The sequence below is a fragment of the Oncorhynchus tshawytscha genome, linkage group LG07 (genome assembly GCF_018296145.1).
Source record: "Oncorhynchus tshawytscha isolate Ot180627B linkage group LG07, Otsh_v2.0, whole genome shotgun sequence".
In the NCBI taxonomy this organism is placed as follows: Eukaryota; Metazoa; Chordata; class Actinopteri; order Salmoniformes; family Salmonidae; genus Oncorhynchus; species Oncorhynchus tshawytscha.
This window is the reverse complement of record NC_056435.1, coordinates 38,243,863-38,262,694: the sequence shown is the minus strand read 5'-3', so window position 1 is coordinate 38,262,694 and position 18,832 is coordinate 38,243,863. Positions and strand designations below refer to the sequence as shown.

The 18,832-nt window shown below is 45.0% G+C and overlaps 1 protein-coding gene across 7 annotated transcripts; it reads right to left on the bottom strand.

The window, feature by feature from the left end:
- Window positions 1-3,139: 3,139 nt before the first annotated feature.
- Window positions 3,140-18,571, bottom strand: LOC112254464 (6-phosphofructo-2-kinase/fructose-2,6-bisphosphatase 2). 7 transcript variants are annotated; one of them, XM_024427086.2, is made up of 16 exons: window positions 18,223-18,570; window positions 17,479-17,606; window positions 16,643-16,768; window positions 13,648-13,744; window positions 11,140-11,206; window positions 10,967-11,041; window positions 10,725-10,781; window positions 10,456-10,580; window positions 6,864-7,071; window positions 6,405-6,551; window positions 6,075-6,179; window positions 5,853-5,982; window positions 5,703-5,765; window positions 5,482-5,546; window positions 4,803-4,958; window positions 3,140-3,487 (listed from the first exon to the last, which is right to left on the bottom strand). In XM_024427086.2, exons 2-16 carry the CDS (start codon window positions 17,564-17,566, stop codon window positions 3,425-3,427), a joined length of 1,572 nt encoding a protein of 523 aa, XP_024282854.1. In that variant the 5' UTR covers window positions 17,567-17,606; window positions 18,223-18,570; the 3' UTR covers window positions 3,140-3,424. The 7 variants fall into 7 exon arrangements, 6 of the variants coding, with proteins under 6 accessions (XP_024282854.1, XP_042180317.1, XP_024282853.1 ...); XM_042324383.1 differs by lacking the exon at window positions 3,140-3,487 and adding an exon at window positions 3,938-4,164; XM_024427085.2 differs by lacking the exon at window positions 3,140-3,487 and having other exon boundaries at window positions 3,938-4,958; window positions 16,643-16,735; window positions 18,223-18,571.
- Between the last annotated feature and the right edge of the window lie 261 nt (window positions 18,572-18,832).

Genomic DNA, 18,832 nt, shown 5'->3' with positions numbered 1-18,832 from the left:
GGACCAAGCCAAATTTCTTCAGCCTCTTGCGGTTGATAAGACTCCGTTCCATTTCAGATTGTTAGTGATTTGTATGCCGAGGAAAGTTTCATCTTCTCCACTGCAGCCCCATTGGGGGCGTGCTCTCTCTGTTGTCTCCTGAAGTCCACGATCAGCTCTTTAGTTGTGTTGACATTGAGAACACACAGGCTGCGATAACACAGGCAGACCAATTCTGATATTTGTTCCACTAATTAGTCTTTTGAACAATCATATCAGATCTTTTCACTTTTTCAGAGCTGATCTGATTCGCCATAAGACCAATTAGTGAGAAAAAAAAGTATTCACACAGTTTAACATTTCTAAAATGTGACAGGGATATCACTTCAAAGTCAGAGACTTGTTTCCATTGTGGAAATTGTGGATGGATCCAGCTATGACACCAAGTCTCTTTTAAAAATAAATGTTAACTGTGACATAGACATAAACTGTGACATTAACTGTGACAGTTTATTAGGTACACCCATCTAGTACCAGGTCGGAACCCCCTTCGCCTCCAGAACAGCCTGAGTTTTTCAAGGAATAGTAATGTTGCACAATTAGTATCAAGGGACCTAACATGTGCCAGAAAAACATTCCACACACCATTACACCATCACCACCAGCCTGTACCATTGACACTAGGCAGGATGGGGCCATGGGCTCGTGCTGTTTAAGACAAATCCTGACTCTGCCATCAGTGTTATGCATCATGAACCAGTATTGGTCGGACCAGGCAATGTTTTTCCACTCCTCGATTGCGTGCCCACTGGAACTACTTCTTGTTTTTAGCTGATAGGACTGGTCATCATGGATTACAGGTAATCCACACCGAGCTAAAGGCTAGAGCTGCCGCTTTCAAGGAGCGGGACACTAATCCGTACGCTTATTAGAAATCTCGCTATGACCGCAGATGAACCATCAGGCAAAGTGTCAATACAGGACTAAGATTGAATTCTACTACACCGGCTCTGACGCTCGTTGGATGTGGCAGGGCTTGAACATTTTTACGGACTACAAAGGGATACTCAGCCACGAGCTGCCCAGTGAAGCGAGCCTACCAGACGAGCTAAATGCCTTTCATGCTAGCTTCAAGGCAAGAAACAGTAAAGCATGCATGAGAGCACCAACTGTTCCGGACGACTGAGTGATCACGTTCTCTGTAGCCGATGTGAGCAAGACCTTTAAACAGGTCAACATTCACAAAGCCGGGGGTCCAGACGGATTACCAGGAAGTGTACTCAAAGCATGCACGGACCAACTGGCAAGTGTCTTCAATGACATTTTCAACCTCTCCCTGACCGAGTCTGTAATACCTACATGTTTCAAACAGATGAACCATCCTGACCGGTTGCATCACGCCTGGTATGGCAACTGCTCGGCATCTGACCGTAAGGTGCTACAGAGGGTAGTGCGTATCTCCCAGTACATCCTGGGGCCAAGCTTCCTGACATTCAGGACCTATAGACCTGGCGGTGTCAGAGGAAGGCCCCAAAAAATTGTCAATGACTCCAGTCACCCAAGTCATAGACTGTTCTCTCCGATACCGCACGGCAAGTGGTACAGTAGCGCCAAGTCTTGGACCAAAAGTGTCCTTAACAGCTTCTACCCCCAAGCCATAAGACTGCTGAACAATTCATCAAATAGCCACCCAGACTATTTACATTGACCCCCACCCCCTTTGTTATTACACTGCTGCTACTCGCTGTTTATTATATATCCATAGTCACTTTACAAATTACCTCGACGAACCTGTACCCACACACACATTGACTCGGTACCGGTACCCCCTTTATATAGCCTCGTTATTGTTATGTAACTTTGTAATTTTATTTTTGGACTTTAGTTTATTTATTAAATATTTTCTTAAGTCTATTTCTTGAACTACGTTGTTGGTTAAGGGCTTGTAAGTAAGCATTTAACAGTAAGGTCTACCCTTAAACTACACCTGTTGTACTCAGCGCATGTGACAAATAAAATGTTATTTGATTTGCTGCAATAGCCCATCCGTGAGATGGACCAACGAGTTGTGCATTCTGAGATTCCGTTCTGCAAAGCACTGTTGTACTGAGATGTTATTTGCCTATTTGCAGCCCGCTGTTAGCGTTCTTCTTTGACCTCTCTCATCAAGCCGTTTTCGCCCACAGGACTGCTGCTGACTGGATGTTTTTTGTTTGTCACAACATTCTCGGTAAACCCTAGACACTGTCATGCGTGAAAAGCCCAGCAGGCCAGCCGTTTCTGATACTGGAACCTGGACACCTGGCACCGACACTCATACCACACTCAAAATTGCCTAGGTCACTAATTTTGACCATTCTAAAGTTCGATCGAACAGTAGCTGTATGCCCCGATGCCTGTCTGCCTGCTTTATACAGCAAGCCACGGCCACGTGACTCACTGTCTGTACAGTCTGTATGTCAAATACAAAGTACAGTGAAATACTAAAGCCTCATATAGTTAATATTCTGATAATGTATTTGAAGTGACATGACTTGAATTTTGTATGTAGTGCTTGATAGTTATCTTGAGCCCTACAAAGAGTAGGGAATGAACTTGAAACCTGATACCTCCTTCCCCAAAACTCACACACAAAAAGGAGAGAACAATTACATCTGTTTTTATATCTTCATTGATTCTTTAATACAATTACTGGAGAAACGTCTTAAATACAATTCAACAATGCTAAACTAGCTGATTGATGCAATGAAGTCCATATCAACAGGCAACATTTGGCATGTTAAAATTCACGCAGCCGTGTATTGAATACAGTACATTCTTGAGCAGAGCAGGCTATCCTTGGAAAACTATCAAATATATAGTCACACCTCTTGACATTTATTTGGAACCTTCATGTGTATGATTATACACATATTTATTATGCAGCATGCCCCAAAAGGCACAGGAAATAACTTGCAACATTAAGAAATGTGACCATTTCAGTATACAATAATTGAATTTTTAAAGAGCACTGGACTAACTTCTAATCTAAAATTATATATATACATATACACAGTGCCTTCGGAAATTATTCAGCCCACTAGATTTTTCACCCACATTTTGTTATGTTACAGCCTTATTCTAAAATGAATTAAATAAATAAATAATCCTCAGCAATCTACACACAATACCCCATAATGACAAAGCGAAAACAGGTTGAAACACCTTATTTACATAAGTATTCAGACCCTTTGCTATGAGAATCGAAATTGAGCTCAGGTGCATCCTGTTTCCAATGATCATCCGTGAGATGCTTCTGCAACTGCTTTTTTTTGTTGTTACAGTATTCTACCAGTTGTTCCAGAGGTTTGGCATGCAGAGAAATGGAGGAGAGGATGATGATGAGCTTCAGGTCACAGGGAGAAACTGAGGCACCAGCTGAACATGAAGGTGACTTCGTAGTCACTCAGAAGCGGAAACAGCCACTAGTTTCTGGGCTGTCATAGTCGACTCCTTCACACAGGGAGTCCTTCAAACAGAACAGACATGACTCATATAATATTCCTGGTCTCTTTTCTATCACTGTCTTAACGCGTTTCAGAGCAGTCTGATTAATCATTGACTTAAAAAGAAAAGACAGGTCTTCCATTACTACTAGAGGTTTGCTTCAGAAAAACCAATGCACAGAGATCTCTGCTAGGGAAAATCTCTCATGATACACCATCATCATTATACTACAAAGAGGGAACAAAATTATTAGTACTATCAGTAACTGAACATTTTGATACAGCATCCCATCATACTATATGCCGATATTATTTAAAGGTGATACATAATCCATTGTTTGAGATTACGTCTCGTGAATAAATTAAATTATAAACTGGGTACCCTGAATGCTGATTGGCTAAAACCTGTGGTATATCAGACAATATACCATGCGTAGAAACAAAATGACTTGTCTACTGTTATAATTATGTTGCTACCCAGTTTATAATAGCAATAAGGCACCTCTGGGGTTTGTGATATATGGCCAATATATGGCTAAGTGATATATCCAGGCACTCTACGTTGCGTCGTACTTAAGAACAGCCCTTAACTGTGGTATATTGGCCATATACCACACCCCCTTGGGCCCTATTGCTTAAACAGAAACCTTCTGCAGGAATATGTCTAAAATACTCACAGAAAACAGCTTCCTATACGAGGCTGTAATGACAGACAGACAGACAGGAAGGGACAAAAGGAAGAGACACAAATGGGGGGACTAGCTATAGTACTGAACTCACAACAAACCAAATTGAACCAACAGACTTGCACCACAACAAGAAACGTTGAATATGCATCTCAAAACATCAACATGTCTATATTTACTGTCCTTGTGTGGTATTGAGCTCTGAAGCTAATTGTTGTACAGAGCATGCTTCTCCTAGGATCACCAGCTGGATTTAACTGACTAATGTATAACACCTGCTTACTGGAAGACGTTTTAACTGTGTATCTTCTGGAATGGTATTCAGAAGACGTAAATGAGTATAAGAGGTGCAGTTTGTTTGGGATAGGAATAGTGCTATGCATATTCAAGCTGGAGACATACAGCCTATGAAGAAAAGGGGAGACCATGCAAGACAAACAGCTGATGTTGGAGGAGAGACAGACATAATATAAAGAGGAGAAGCCACCAACAAGACCACAACATGTCTGGATTATCAAAGGGATTTAAGGGTGAGGGGATGCTAAGGATAAAGAGGGATTGGCTTGGGGTGAGGGTGGCAGGTGGGAAGAGGGAGGTGACCGAGTTGAATTAAGAGTGATTCATTAAGTGGGTGCCAATTTTTGACACTAACTTGGCTTTGCTGCAGCATTCCCTCTGGCATCTCAGGGAGCCAGGGCCGGTTGCCGGCACTGTAGAGCCTGGGCCGCTTGAACTGGTCGAGACTGGACAGGGGGGTATAACTATTCCGTCGGAGCAGCATGGGAGCTGGGTCCCTCGGGACGTTATCCTGGTTGGAGATGGGGAAACACCAGGTGCATCAAAGAAAGAGCCCCGGGCACACCCAATGTTACTGGGACAATTCCCCAAAACACAGCAATCAAACGATAGTTTTCCTTGACCAACCACCACACGCACACAAAAAAAATGCTATTAGACAAGAAAAAGGTGATTCTGCAAAAAAAAAAAGACAATCTAAAAGCAACTTCAGGGGGCAAAGGTTATGGTGCAAAGACTGTTGTCCTTTGCACCACACTGTGTTGTATACCAATCAATACAAGTCAGTTATTAAAGGGGACCAGAGCATTGGTGGTGGTGTTTGCAAGCAGGGAAATGTGATCAGTTATAACTGCCTCCAAGTTAAATATAAAGTCACACTAACTACTCATTTAACCAGACATACTGTAGCTTGAGCTAGTTTGGTTAAAGAGGAAAAATAACCAAAAATATGTTCAGTGAAGCATGTGATATGTGATATGTGAGCAGAACAGAGCAGAGCCTTGCCACTGAGGATAACGTGCAATGTTACTCACAAGTGGTCGGTCGCGATGTGTGTTCACTGCCTTCACATTAAGATAAAACATTTCCACTTTACAGCCTGGGGAAAGTTGCAGAGAAATTGATGTGACCCGTTCCTAATTGCAATACAAACGACACGTGGTGATAGAGGAACAGGAACTCAGATGTGAACATGCATAAAATAATTGTCAGAACAATTTGTTCAGCATTTAGTCTAATGAACACAAAGACTTACCATACGCAACAGGAGTGAGTTTGAGCACTGTGTGCAGTGGACATTTCAGGTAGGGCAGGTCATCTATGAAAGACAAAATAAAAGTGTCATTACCTCTGGTGTTTGTGAAACTGTCAGTAAATGTGTACTGTGCGGTGTGTGCTCACCCACCTGCACTCTTATCCAAGAAGTAGGCCAGCAGGCAGCGCATGACAGCCTGGTGACAGATAACCAGCACGTTGCCCTGTCTCTCTAGCTCCATGATGACAGGCTCTAACCGCTGCACCAGGTCCTGGTAGGACTACAGGGAGGGAGAGGGGACACACTGAGGCTTAGTGATTCCTCACCCTGGCAGGAACAGGGCCCCAGAAAAGTGAGGGTAGGAGACTTTACCTCTCCCCCTGGGTAGCGGTAGTGGTACTTGTCCTGGTCCCTCAGGGCAAACTCCTCTGGGAAGGATTTCTGGATCATATCATAGGTCATCTCCTCACACACACCCTAACAGACAGGAAAGAGAAAACTCTGGAAAATGTGCCTTGTCAGTTGAGTTGACAGGTAATGATAAATCATTCATTATTATACAAACATGGAATATTACAAGTCCTTTATCACAGAATAAGTTCGTTTTCATCACAAAAGGTGTCTACCTAAATGAAACCCCCATGGTATTAATTATGTTAGATCAGTGATAAGTGAGAGATCAGAGGTGAAGTCAGCACTGACAGCATCAATCTCATTGAGGATCTTCCACTGTTCGTAGGGCACAATCAGCTCCTCAGCAGTCTGGATGGTGCGTCTCAGCTGGCTAGTCCATACCTTCAAGTCAGACAGTTTGTGCTCCTCAATGAAGCTGTGCAAGGCATGAGCAAACTGGACCAGAGGGGTGAGAAAGATACAGTAAAACTAGTGAAGAGAGATTAGTTTCAATAACAAGCCCATCCATCAGGGATTTACTGTACATGGTCGTAAACATGCTATTAACTATTTAAGAGTACATCATAATTACATGTTACAGTGTTTACTCAAATTCAAAGTACAGGAGCTTTAATTAGTATTTTCCATTAGCTGTAACTAAATCGAAATAGAAACTGGTAGGGTCCACTGACTCAAATAACGGGGTCAGTGTCATGCTGCCTGTTCTCCAGAGCCGGGCCTAACCGTTATGGCAGACAGGACACATACCTGTTTTCCTCCTGGGGAGAGCTCCGAGTCACCTCCGATACGGCCCTCCATGTTGTGATTGCTCTCTCCATGCCGGCACAGGTAGAGGGAGTGAGAGTGCACTTGGATGTTCATGAGGTAGTACACTATCTTACTCTGGATGTAGTCCTGCACCCGGTTCACCAGGAAGTGCCGGCCCACGTTCTCCACCTTGATGAAGGATAGGTCCCTACGGGATACACAGTAACACAATTGTCTGTATTCTGTATCCACCTGGCGGCTTACATCTGAACTGTTGCAGCAAATTTACAGGAATTCTGGAGAATTACTGTTAACGCCTACTAGGTATAACAAATGATCCGTATGAACAGTTCTTGCCTCTAATTGAGGCAAGAGGTCGCTTAGGGGCCCGGCCGCTAGGGGGCCCTAACTCAAAATAATAAAACAACTCAGTTGTGATTTCAACTGAGAGAAATTGTAGAAAAACACCAGGTGAAATATATAAAATTGGTTATGCATCAGCTGTTTCTCTCTTACGTCACTCAGCCAAGTCAGCTATCAATTTTTGAATTTGTAGTTAGTCTAGATGTAACAGTATAACTTTACGTCCGTCCCTTCGCCCATACCCGGGCTCGAACCAGGGACCCTCTGCACACAGACAACAGTCACCCACGAAGCATCGTTACCCATCACTCCACAAAAGCCGCGGCCCTTGCAGAGCAAGGGGAACCACTACTTCAAGGTCTCAGAGTGAGTGACGTCACCGATTGAAACGCTATCAGCGCGCACCACCGCTAACTAACTAGCCATTTCACATCGGTTTCACTCACCCCCCTTTTGACCTCCTCCTTTTCCGCAGCAACCAGTGATCCGGGTCAACAGCATCAATGTAACAGAATAACTTTAGTCCGTCCCCTCGCCAGGCTCGAACCAGGGACCCTCTGCACACATCAACAACAGTCACCCACGAAGCATCGTTACCCATCGCTCCACAAAAGCTGCGGCCCTTGCAGAGCAAAATTAGCGCGCACCACCGCTAACTAGCTAGCCATTTCACATCGGTTACATAGACAGCAATCTAAACTTGCAGTAATCATGGCCGAATACCACGCTGTTACACCCTGACCATAGTTTGCTTTGTATGTTTCTATGTTTTGGTTGGTCAGGGTGTGATCTGAGTGGGCATTCTATGTTGGATGTCTTGTTTGTCTATTTCTATGTCTGGCCTGATATTGTTCTCAATCAGAGGCAGGTGTTAGTCATTGTCTCTGATTGGGAACCATATTTAGGTAGCCTGGGTTTCACTGTGTGTTTGCGGGTGATTGTTCCTGTCTCTGTGTTTTGCACCAGATAGGACTGTTTTAGGTTTTCTCACGTTTGTTGTTTTTGTTAGTTCTCATGTGTAGTGTCTTTATAAATTAAAGAACATGAACAACCACGCTGCATTTTGGTCCGCCTCTACTTCACCTAAAGAAAACCGTTACAGAATCACCCACCACAACAGGACCAAGCGGCGTGGGAACGGGCAACAGCAGGAGAGGCAGCAATGTCTGGACTATACTACTTGGGAGGAAATAGACAGGTGGGCGGTCGACCCAGGAAGTGTGCCGGAGCCCACCTGGGATTCGCTGGAGCAGTGCGAAGAGGGGTATAGAAGAATGGAGTTGGAGAAGCAAGCACGGCGGCGTGGTAGGAAGCCCGAGAGTCAGCCCCAAAAATTTATTGGGGCGGGGGCACACAGGAAGTGTGGCGAAGCCAGGTAGGAGAACTGTGCCAACTTCCTGTGCTTACCGGGGGGCTAGAGAGACCGGGCAGGCACCGTGTTATGCTGTGAAGCGCACGGTGTCCCCAGTGCGGGTGCATAGCCTGGTGCGGTACATTCCAGCTCCGCGTATCGGCCGGGCTAGAGTGGGCATCGAGCCAAGTGCCATGAAGCCGGCTCTACGCATCTGGTCTCCAGTGCGTCTCCTTGGGCCGGCTTACATGGCACCAGCCTTGCGCACGGTGTCCCTGGTTCGCCTGCATAGCCCAGTGCGGGCTATTCCACCTCGCCGCACTAGCAGGGCGACCGGGACCATTCAACCGGGTAAGGTTGGGCAGGCTCTGTGCTCAAGAGCTCCAGTGCGCCTGCACGGTCCGGTCTATCCGTCACCACCTCCACGCACCAGCCCTCCGGTGGCAGCCCCCCGCACCAGGCTGTCTCTCCGGCTCATCCTTACAGGGGCTCCCGCCTGTCCAGCGCTGCCAGAGCCTTCCTCCTCTCCAGCGCTGCCGGAGTCTCCCGCCCGTCCGGCGCTGCTGCCGGAGCCCCTCAGCCCGTCCGGCGCTGCTGCCGGAGCCCCTCAGCCCGTCCGGCGCTGCTGCCGGAGCCCCTCAGCCCGTCCGGCGCTGCTGCCGGAGCCCCTCAGCCCGTCCGGCGCTGCTGCCGGAGCCCCTCAGCCCAGAGGCTGCTGCCGAGCCCCTCAGCCCAGAGGCGCCAGAGCCCCTCAGCCCAGAGGCGCCAGAGCCCCTCAGCCCAGAGGTGCCAGAGCCCCTCAGCCCAGAGGCGCCAGAGCCCCTCAGCCCAGAGGTGCCAGAGCCCCTCAGCCCAGAGGTGCCAGAGCCCCTCAGCCCAGAGGTGCCAGAGCCCCTCAGCCCAGAGGCGCCAGAGCCCCGCCCCTCTGTCCAGTGGGGTCATTAGAGCCCGTGGCTCAGCCCAGAGGGCAAGGTAGGGGACTAAGACTACGGTGAAGTTGGGGCCACGTCCAGCACCAGAGCCGCCACCGCGGACAGATGCCCACCCAGACCCTCCCCTATAGGTTCAGGTTTTGTGGCCGGAGGGGGGGGGGGTACTGTAACACCCTGACCATAGTTTGCTTTGTATGTTTCTATGTTTTGGTTGGTCAGGGTGTGATCTGAGTGGGCATTCTATGTTGGATGTCTTGTTTGTCTATTTCTATGTCTGGCCTGATATGGTTCTCAGAGGCAGGTGTTAGTCATTGTCTCTGATTGGGAACCATATTTAGGTAGCCTGGGTTTCACTGTGTGTTTGTGGGTGATTGTTCCTGTCTTTGTGTTTTGCACCAGATAGGACTGTTTTAGGTTTTCTCACGTTTGTTGTTTTTGTTAGTTCTCATGTGTAGTGTCTTTATAAATTAAAGAACATGAACAACCACGCTGCATTTTGGTCCGCCTCTACTTCACCTAAAGAAAACCGTTACACACGCAGGGCACGTGCCCAGGTGCCCTGACCGCCAGGGGGGCACTCATTGATTTTGTTAGTCACTCCCACTCAGATATATTAACATGGCAAAATGTGTAGAATTGCAGGGTATTAGCTTTAAAACTGCACTGTTTTTCTCTCTGCCCCATTAAAAAAAAGAAGAGTATAATTAGATTAAATGTGTTATACAATTGCAAACAATTCTCTCCACCCAAGGCAAAATGGGTAGAATTGTAGGAAATTAACTTTAAATAGTACATTTATCTCTCCACCATCAAGAGGGGGAGCCGCTACATTTTGTTGCCACGAGGTGGGGGGCCCCCAACCCAAAAAAGGCTATGGAGCCCCCCTGGCAAACTCCTATTCAAATGCAAAACACTGAGATAGACAATATGCTTTGGTCATTCTTACTTGTCATAATCATCGGGATCCAAAGGTTGGTATGTAACCTTATAGCACTCTATGCGTTTGAGAAAGTCATCCATCACTCTCTCTCTGTGCCTCTCTGGGTAGTCTGGACTGGATACCTTCACTTCCTGTATAGAGAACACATTAGAATGTGGGCAAAGAAACAATGAAAGTCATCAGTCACATAGCAGGGATATAGTCAGTGTATAAATAGGTTATAGTTTTGACCGTGGGGTCATAGTAAAGCGTTACAATCTCACATCGGAACATACCAGAATATTAGCAGCAATGACTTCTGGGTCGTCACACACTGACTCCACAAAGAACACCTGTTGGAAAGAAAATAGCACAGACTACAACAATATACTGTCTCACCACAGGGCTGGATGCAGAGTCCCATGACCACAAACTATCAGATTCATCTCAATATTAAATGCCGGTCCATAATACAGTAATGTTATATGGAGATTCAAACACAAAACTATATTTGGCAATTTAGCACATTGCACGTTACCTTGAATGCATTCTCTTTCCCAAAATCAAGAATGAGGTCTCTCCTCTCCCTTGTTGTGTTTGTTGCATCAAATACCTAATCAAAGCAAAGCAAACATCACAAAACTGGTGGATAAAATGTCAAATATATTGAGCAGACAAAAAAGAACCAAAATGAGAGAGTAAATGCCGTACAGCGATTTGTCCACCTTCTTCAGTTAGATATCCCTTCACATCCTCCAGGGCTACCAGGGCACACTGTCTGTGGGAGAGGAGGGAAATACAGTTACAGTTGTCTGCAGCAAAGGGGGCAGGTATGCAATCCAAACTACTATACTTTTTTAAATTTAGATACTTTATCTTAACGGCCCCTGTATCATTTATTTGCTCATTTCGTGTTTGATTGTAAGGGAAACGGGCCAGAAGACCAGAGTGATCTACTGTATGCCTATCTTTCTTCTGACACCTGAATAGTAACACTGACGGAACAGTGACAGAACATACCGATTCAACATTTTGCAAGGCTCATACGAGCAGAAGAGTGACAGCAGCAGCAGTATATTTTAGATCAGCATTCTGTGATGTCAAGAACAGTAAAGCCGTTTACAGGTCCATAAAGGGAAATTCTCTACACAGACTACTACATTCACTTTCTGAGCCTATTTGGATGCCGTCCTCATTCAGTGATTATACTGGATACATTTTTGTGCTTGCTTAGAAAACGTTCAGCTAGTTGGAAAATAGTAATCCATCACAAATTACTATGAAAAACAAAGCAAATTTCAGTTTGAATCCTGCACACACACACACACACACACACACACACAGCATTCGGAAAGTATTCAGACCCCTTGACCTTTTCCACATTTTGTTACAGCCTTATTCTAAAATGGATTGAATTGGTTTCCCCCCCACATGGATCTACACACAATACCCCATAATGACAAAGGAAAAACAGGTTTTTAGAAATGTTTGCAAATATATAAAATAAAAAAACATCACAATTACTCAGTACTTTGTTGAAGGACCTTTGGCAGCGATTACAGCCTCAAATCTTCTTGGGTATGACGCTACAAGCTTGGCACAGCTGTATTTGGGGAGTTTCTCCCATTCTTCTTTGCATATCCTCTCAAGCTCTGTCAGGTTGGCTGGGGAGCGTTGCTGCACAGCTATTTTCAGGTCTGTCCAGAGATGTTTCGATTGGGTACAAGTCCGGGCTCTGCTGGGCCACTCAAGGACAATGAGACTTGTCCCGAAGCCACTCCTGCGTTGTCTTGGCTGTGTGTTTAGCGTCGTTGTCCTGTTAAAAGGTGAACCTTCGCCCCAGTCTCTCGGTCCTGTGCGCTCTGGAGAAGGTTTTCAAGGATCTCTCTGTGCTTTGTGCCGTTCATCTTTCCCTCGATCATGACAAGTCTCACAGTCCCTGCCACTGAAAAACATCCCCACAGCATGATGCTGCCACCACCATGCTTCACTATAGCCTGGTTTCCTCCACATTGGCATTCAGTCCAAAGAGTTCAATCTTGGTTTTATCAGACCAGAGAATATTGTTTCTCATGGTCTGAGAGTCCTTTAGGTGCCTTTTGGCAAACTCCAAGCAGGCTGGCATGTGCTTTTTACTGAGGAGTGGCTTCCATCTAGCCACTCTACCATATTTGGCCTGATTGGTGGAGTGCTGCAGAGATGGTTGTCCTTCTGGAAGGTTCTTCCATCTCCACAGAGGAACTCTGGAGCTCTGTCAGAGTGACCATCGAGGCCCTGACCAAGGCCCTTCTCCCCTGATTGCTCAGTTTGGCCTGGTGGTCAGCTCTAAGAAGAGTCTTGGTGGTTCCAAACTTCGTCCTTTTAAGAATGATGGAGGCCACTGTGTTCTTGGGGACCTTCAATGCTGCATAATTGTTTTGGTACCCTTCCCTGGATATGTGCCTATACACAATCCTATCTATAAGCTCTACGGGCAATTCCTATGACCTCATGGCTTGGTCTTTGCTTTGACATGCACTGTCAACTGTGGGACCTTATATGGACAGGTGTGTGCCTTTCCAAATCATGCCCAATCAATTGAATTTCCCCCCTTGTGGACTCCAATCAAGTTGTAGAAACATCTCAAGAATAATCAATGGAAAAAGGATGCATCTGAGCTCAATTTCAAGTCTCATAGCAAAGGGTCTGAATACTTATGTAAATAAGGTATTTGTTTTTATTTGCAATAAATTTGCAAAACAAATATCTAAAAACGTGTTTTTGCTTTGTTTTCATGGGGTATTTGATACATTGAATACATTTTTTCCTCATAAATCAATTTTAGAATAAGGTTGTAACATAGCAAAATGTGGAAAAAAGGAAGGGGTCTGAATACTTTGAGTGCACTGTATTCTGTAGAATATGAGTATTTTGTACACTGAATAACTGCTTGCACAGCAGACAGTGTGTTGATTCAGAAACTCATTAGCCATTGACGCAGCAGCCAACGCTGCAAAGTAAATGTGTGAAATCAAGCACGAGAGAACCTGGTGTACTGCTGGAGTAATGAGATTGACTCAGATCTGACCATGCTGATGGAGACACAATACTTGATTAATGATTTTCTTCCTAACATTTATACAAAACTTTGGCTCTCATCTGTGAACTAAAGTGTGCAACGCAGTTCTGACTGCTTTTTCAGTATGACTCATGCATATGAACAAAACAAATGTAACTTACTTCCTTATTTCCATGGCTTCCTTGTTGTCGTGCCTGAAGAAGTCGTAGGACTTGTAAGCTTTGACGGCCTCTCGGCGGTATACACCCAAGTTAAACACTACAAAACGAACAAAATGGCATCAACAATAGAGTTATGACTAGCTTTTATCAGTGTCTACATGGTCTACTGTCTCCTTTCATAGAAATGGGACGGGTTTAAAGTAGGATCCTTTTCAAGATGGGGCGTCTCAGTTCTCAGGAGCTTTAAAACTTGACAGTTGAAATCAAATCAAATCAAATTTTATTTGTCACATACACATGGTTAGCAGATGTTAATGCGAGTGTAGCGAAATGCTTGTGCTTCTAGTTCCGACAATGCAGTAATAACCAACAAGTAATCTAACTAACAATTCCAAAACTACTGTCTTATACACAGTGTAAGGGGATAAAGAATATGTACATAAGGATATATGAATGAGTGATGGTACAGAGCAGCATAGGCAAGATACAGTAGATGGTATCGAGTACAGTATATACATATGAGATGAGTATGTAAAAGTGGCATAGTTAAAGTGGCTAGTGATACATGTATTACATAAGGATACAGTCGATGATATAGAGTACAGTATATACGTATTTATATGAGATGAATAATGTAGGGTAAGTAACATTATATAAGGTAGCATTGTTTAAAGTGGCTAGTGATACATGTATTACATAAGGATACAGTCGATGATATAGAGTACAGTATATACGTATGCATATGAGATGAATAATGTAGGGTAAGTAACATTATATAAGGTAGCATTGTTTAAAGTGGCTAGTGATATATTTACATCATTTCCCATCAATTCCCATTATTAAAGTGGCTGGAGTTGAGTCAGTGTCAGTGTGTTGGCAGCAGCCACTCAATGTTAGTGGTGGCTGTTTAACAGTCTGATGGCCTTGAGATAGAAGCTGTTTTTCAGTCTCTCGGTCCCAGCTTTGATGCACCTGTACTGACCTCGCCTTCTGGATGATAGCGGGGCGAACAGGCAGTGGCTCGGGTGGTTGATGTCCTTGATGATCTTTATGGCCTTCCTGTAACATCGGGTGGTGTAGGTGTCCTGGAGGGCAGGTAGTTTGCCCCCGGTGATGCGTTGTGCAGACCTCACTACCCTCTGGAGAGCCTTACGGTTGAGGGTGGAGCAGTTGCCGTACCAGGCGGTGATACAGCCCGCCAGGATGCTCTCGATTGTGCATCTGTAGAAGTTTGTGAGTGCTTTTGGTGACAAGCCGAATTTCTTCAGCCTCCTGAGGTTGAAGAGGCGCTGCTGCGCCTTCTTCACGATGCTGTCTGTGTGAGTGGACCAATTCAGTTTGTCTGTGATGTGTATGCCGAGGAACTTAAAACTTGCTACCCTCTCCACTACTGTTCCATCGATGTGGATAGGGGGGTGTTCCCTCTGCTGTTTCCTGAAGTCCACAATCATCTCCTTAGTTTTGTTGACGTTGAGTGTGAGGTTATTTTCCTGACACCACACTCCGAGGGCCCTCACCTCCTCCCTGTAGGCCGTCTCGTCGTTATTGGTAATCAAGCCTACCACTTTTGTGTCGTCCGCAAACTTGATGATTGAGTTGGAGGCGTGCGTGGTCACGCAGTCGTGGGTGAACAGGGAGTACAGGAGAGGGCTCAGAACGCACCCTTGTGGGGCCCCAGTGTTGAGGATCAGCGGGGAGGAGATGTTGTTGCCTACCCTCACCACCTGGGGGCGGCCCGTCAGGAAGTCCAGTACCCAGTTGCACAGGGCGGGGTCGAGACCCAGGGTCTCGAGCTTGATGACGAGCTTGGAGGGTACTATGGTGTTGAATGCCGAGTTGTAGTCGATGAACAGCATTCTCACATAGGTATTCCTCTTGTCCAGATGGGTTAGGGCAGTGTGGTTGAGATTGCATCGTCTGTGGACCTATTTGGGCGGTAAGCAAATTGGAGTGGGTCTAGGGTGTCAGGTAGGGTGGAGGTGATATGGTCCTTGACTAGTCTCTCAAAGCACTTCATGATGACGGAAGTGAGTGCTACGGGGCGGTAGTCGTTTAGCTCAGTTACCTTAGCTTTCTTGGGAACAGGAACAATGGTGGCCCTCTTGAAGCATGTGGGAACAGCAGACTGGTATAGGGATTGATTGAATATGTCCGTAAACACACCGGCCAGCTGGTCTGCGCATGCTCTGAGGGCGCGGCTGGGGATGCCGTCTGGGCCTGCAGCCTTGCGAGGGTTAACACGTTTAAATGTCTTACTCACCTCGGCTGCAGTGAAGGAGAGACCGCATGTTTTCGTTGCAGGCCGTGTCAGTGGCACTGTATTGTCCTCAAAGCGGGCAAAAAGTTATTTAGTCTGCCTGGGAGCAAGACATCCTGGTCCGTGACTGGGCTGGATTTCTTCCTGTAGTCCGTGATTGACTGTAGACCCTGCCACATGCCTCTTGTGTCTGAGCCGTTGAATTGAGATTCTACTTTGTCTCTGTACTGACGCTTAGCTTGTTTGATAGCCTTGCGGAGGGAATAGCTGCACTGTTTGTATTCGGTCATGTTACCAGACACCTTGCCCTGATTAAAAGCAGTGGCTCTTGTTGTCAAGAGACTGGACATTGGCAAGAAGAATGCTAGGGAGTGGTGCACGGTGTGCCCGTCTCCGGAGTCTGACCAGAAGACCGCCTCGTTTCCCTCTTTTTCGGAGTCGTTTTTTTTGGGTCGCTGCATGGAATCCACTCCGTTGTCCTGTTTGTAAGGCAGAACACAGGATCCGCTGCCTGTGCACATCTCTCCTGCATCTCTCCTAATGAAAGTACATTACTTCGTAGGCCACAATACACTTGTGATTTAAAGTTGAGTCATGTGCTTATTTAAAGATCTCTCAAAAACCAGAGGGTTAATAGTCAATAGGCTGTCATAATGTCATAATGGAAGACTTAAATGGACATGTCTAATGTCTTCAAAAGTAAAAGTAATGTTGTAGAGAGGCTCTTCCCCCACTCACCTTTGGTTGGCACCCCTATCCAGTTGAGGTACCGTGTCAGTTTCTTAGACATGTAGGTCTTTCCCCTGGCAGGTAGGCCAATCATTACAATCACTGTGGGAGAGTTTGTCATGTAGGATGCCCATGCTGAACAAAAAGACAGACAGACATACATACTATAGTGTATTCACATTGGACTAAATCAGATACTACTGTATACTATCTATACAGTATACCTACAAAATGATACACATACCTGACAATGAAATGAGATACAGTAGATAAGGCAAAACAATTGAACTATCAAAGTGGTTGGTTGGTGTGATCAAACATCACTGGATTTATTTCTTGTCCTTGATTTCCCATGTACTGTATACTCAGATGAAAAGGGATAGATCAAAGTGCACTGGCAAGCCATAGTTTGCTATTCTCATATCAATTACGGACACAACAGGAATATTGTTCAGAATATGGGCAAATTATGATCATATTTCACTATAATATGCATTAAACAAATATGATGTGGAAAGAGAATGAATAATTTGTCCAAAATATGCCAAAGGAATCATTTTCAGAGAAGACTAATCTCTCACAATATTATTGATGCACTTGTATTTCTTTGAAACTCATTTGCTTGAGAATGTGTGCATCAGCTACATGTGTTGCATGTCAGGCATAGGGACAGCTTTCAGAGATAAAGCCAAAACAACACCTGCAGACTCATTCTGTGCCAGTCAAATCAACCTGAGGCAATCACGCAGACTGCAGCGGAATTGATGTCCGTCCTGCTCATGACCCTGCCTGTGCACATCTCTCCTGCATTGAAGATGTTTCTATGGGAGACTATCGGTACTTACAGCATTTCTTCTCATTAATTCTGAGCTCTGTTTTCTTGGCTTCAGCAGCGTTGGCCAAGCCAGTCTTTCTCTGAATGGTTGCTGACATGGTGAAGTTGTGTCCTTGTTGAGCCAGGTTTCCAAAGGCTCTAGAAGAGCATCACCCCAGACAATCAGAAACAGAAGGTTGATTTATTGTAGCAGTAGGTCTAGGCCTAGTAACGGAGTATTTTAGTATTTAATTTCTTCGTAACTCATAACATTTTCATGTCTATTCCCTGAATAAGAATTACTAATTTATTCACTATCTGAACAATATTCAATTAAATTAAAGTTGATGTACTGGTATAAAATGTAAAAGCACTTAAATACATTAAGTAATATGAGTTTGATATTAACTTTCAAATATATGACAAAGTAATGGTATACGACTTGACATATTGCTGTAATATAGGCTACTTTTATATTCTGCCCACAGCCTTCAAGAACACAGTAACACAGCAAAGTGAGGGAGACTGACATCTGATCTTCACAGCCACTGCACTGTATGTAGCCTACTGGGCGACCATATCTGAGGCTATCATCAAAAATAGCACACGCACTAAAAACTGACATCAATAAATGATGCTAAAGGAAGCCATTTACCGCAGCACGTTATGCGACGACACTACTGTAGTGCAATGGTAGTCTCGGGCCGGGGTCTTAAAATGTCTGTCTGGAACACTGATAATAGGCTTATTGGTTGTTTCGCACACATACACTCACCAAAGTTATGTGCGAGACGATGAGGCAATTAGAACTGAAAAGGTTAATCTGACGACGGATACGCGATCTTTGGCTCTACGAGGTTTCTGTCCCACTACAGCCTGCGTTGCGAATGTCTGGTCGAGGTCGATGCTGTCCTTCGTATGTTGGTGGCGCGGACCCGGTTGATGCCCTTCCACTAATTACCACAGCCACACAGTCCAAATATATTGTAATTCATGTCAACACAAATGTGCTTTTTGGTGTTAATTTAAAGATATGGTTAGGCAAAAGACTAGAAATGTCGTTAACATTAGGTTTTAAATCACATTTTAAGATACATTGTAGAAATAGGCGGGGTTTAGTACTTTGTGGCTGTGGTAACTATTGAATACACCTTCCAAACCAGAAAAGCATGAGGTGTGCCTGAGTCACAATTTCCTTACCGTAATCTCCATAATATACAGACCTCTGAAGCGCATAGGCAGTAAAAATCGGATTATATGCAATGACCAGACAGCAGTAATAATACAATCATTAGCCTATTGAAGGTCTTTATCAAACTATACTATTAGTGCATTTGCTTAGCAGAACATGGGATGCTCGAGGGGGGAGTTCCTGCAGGAACAGT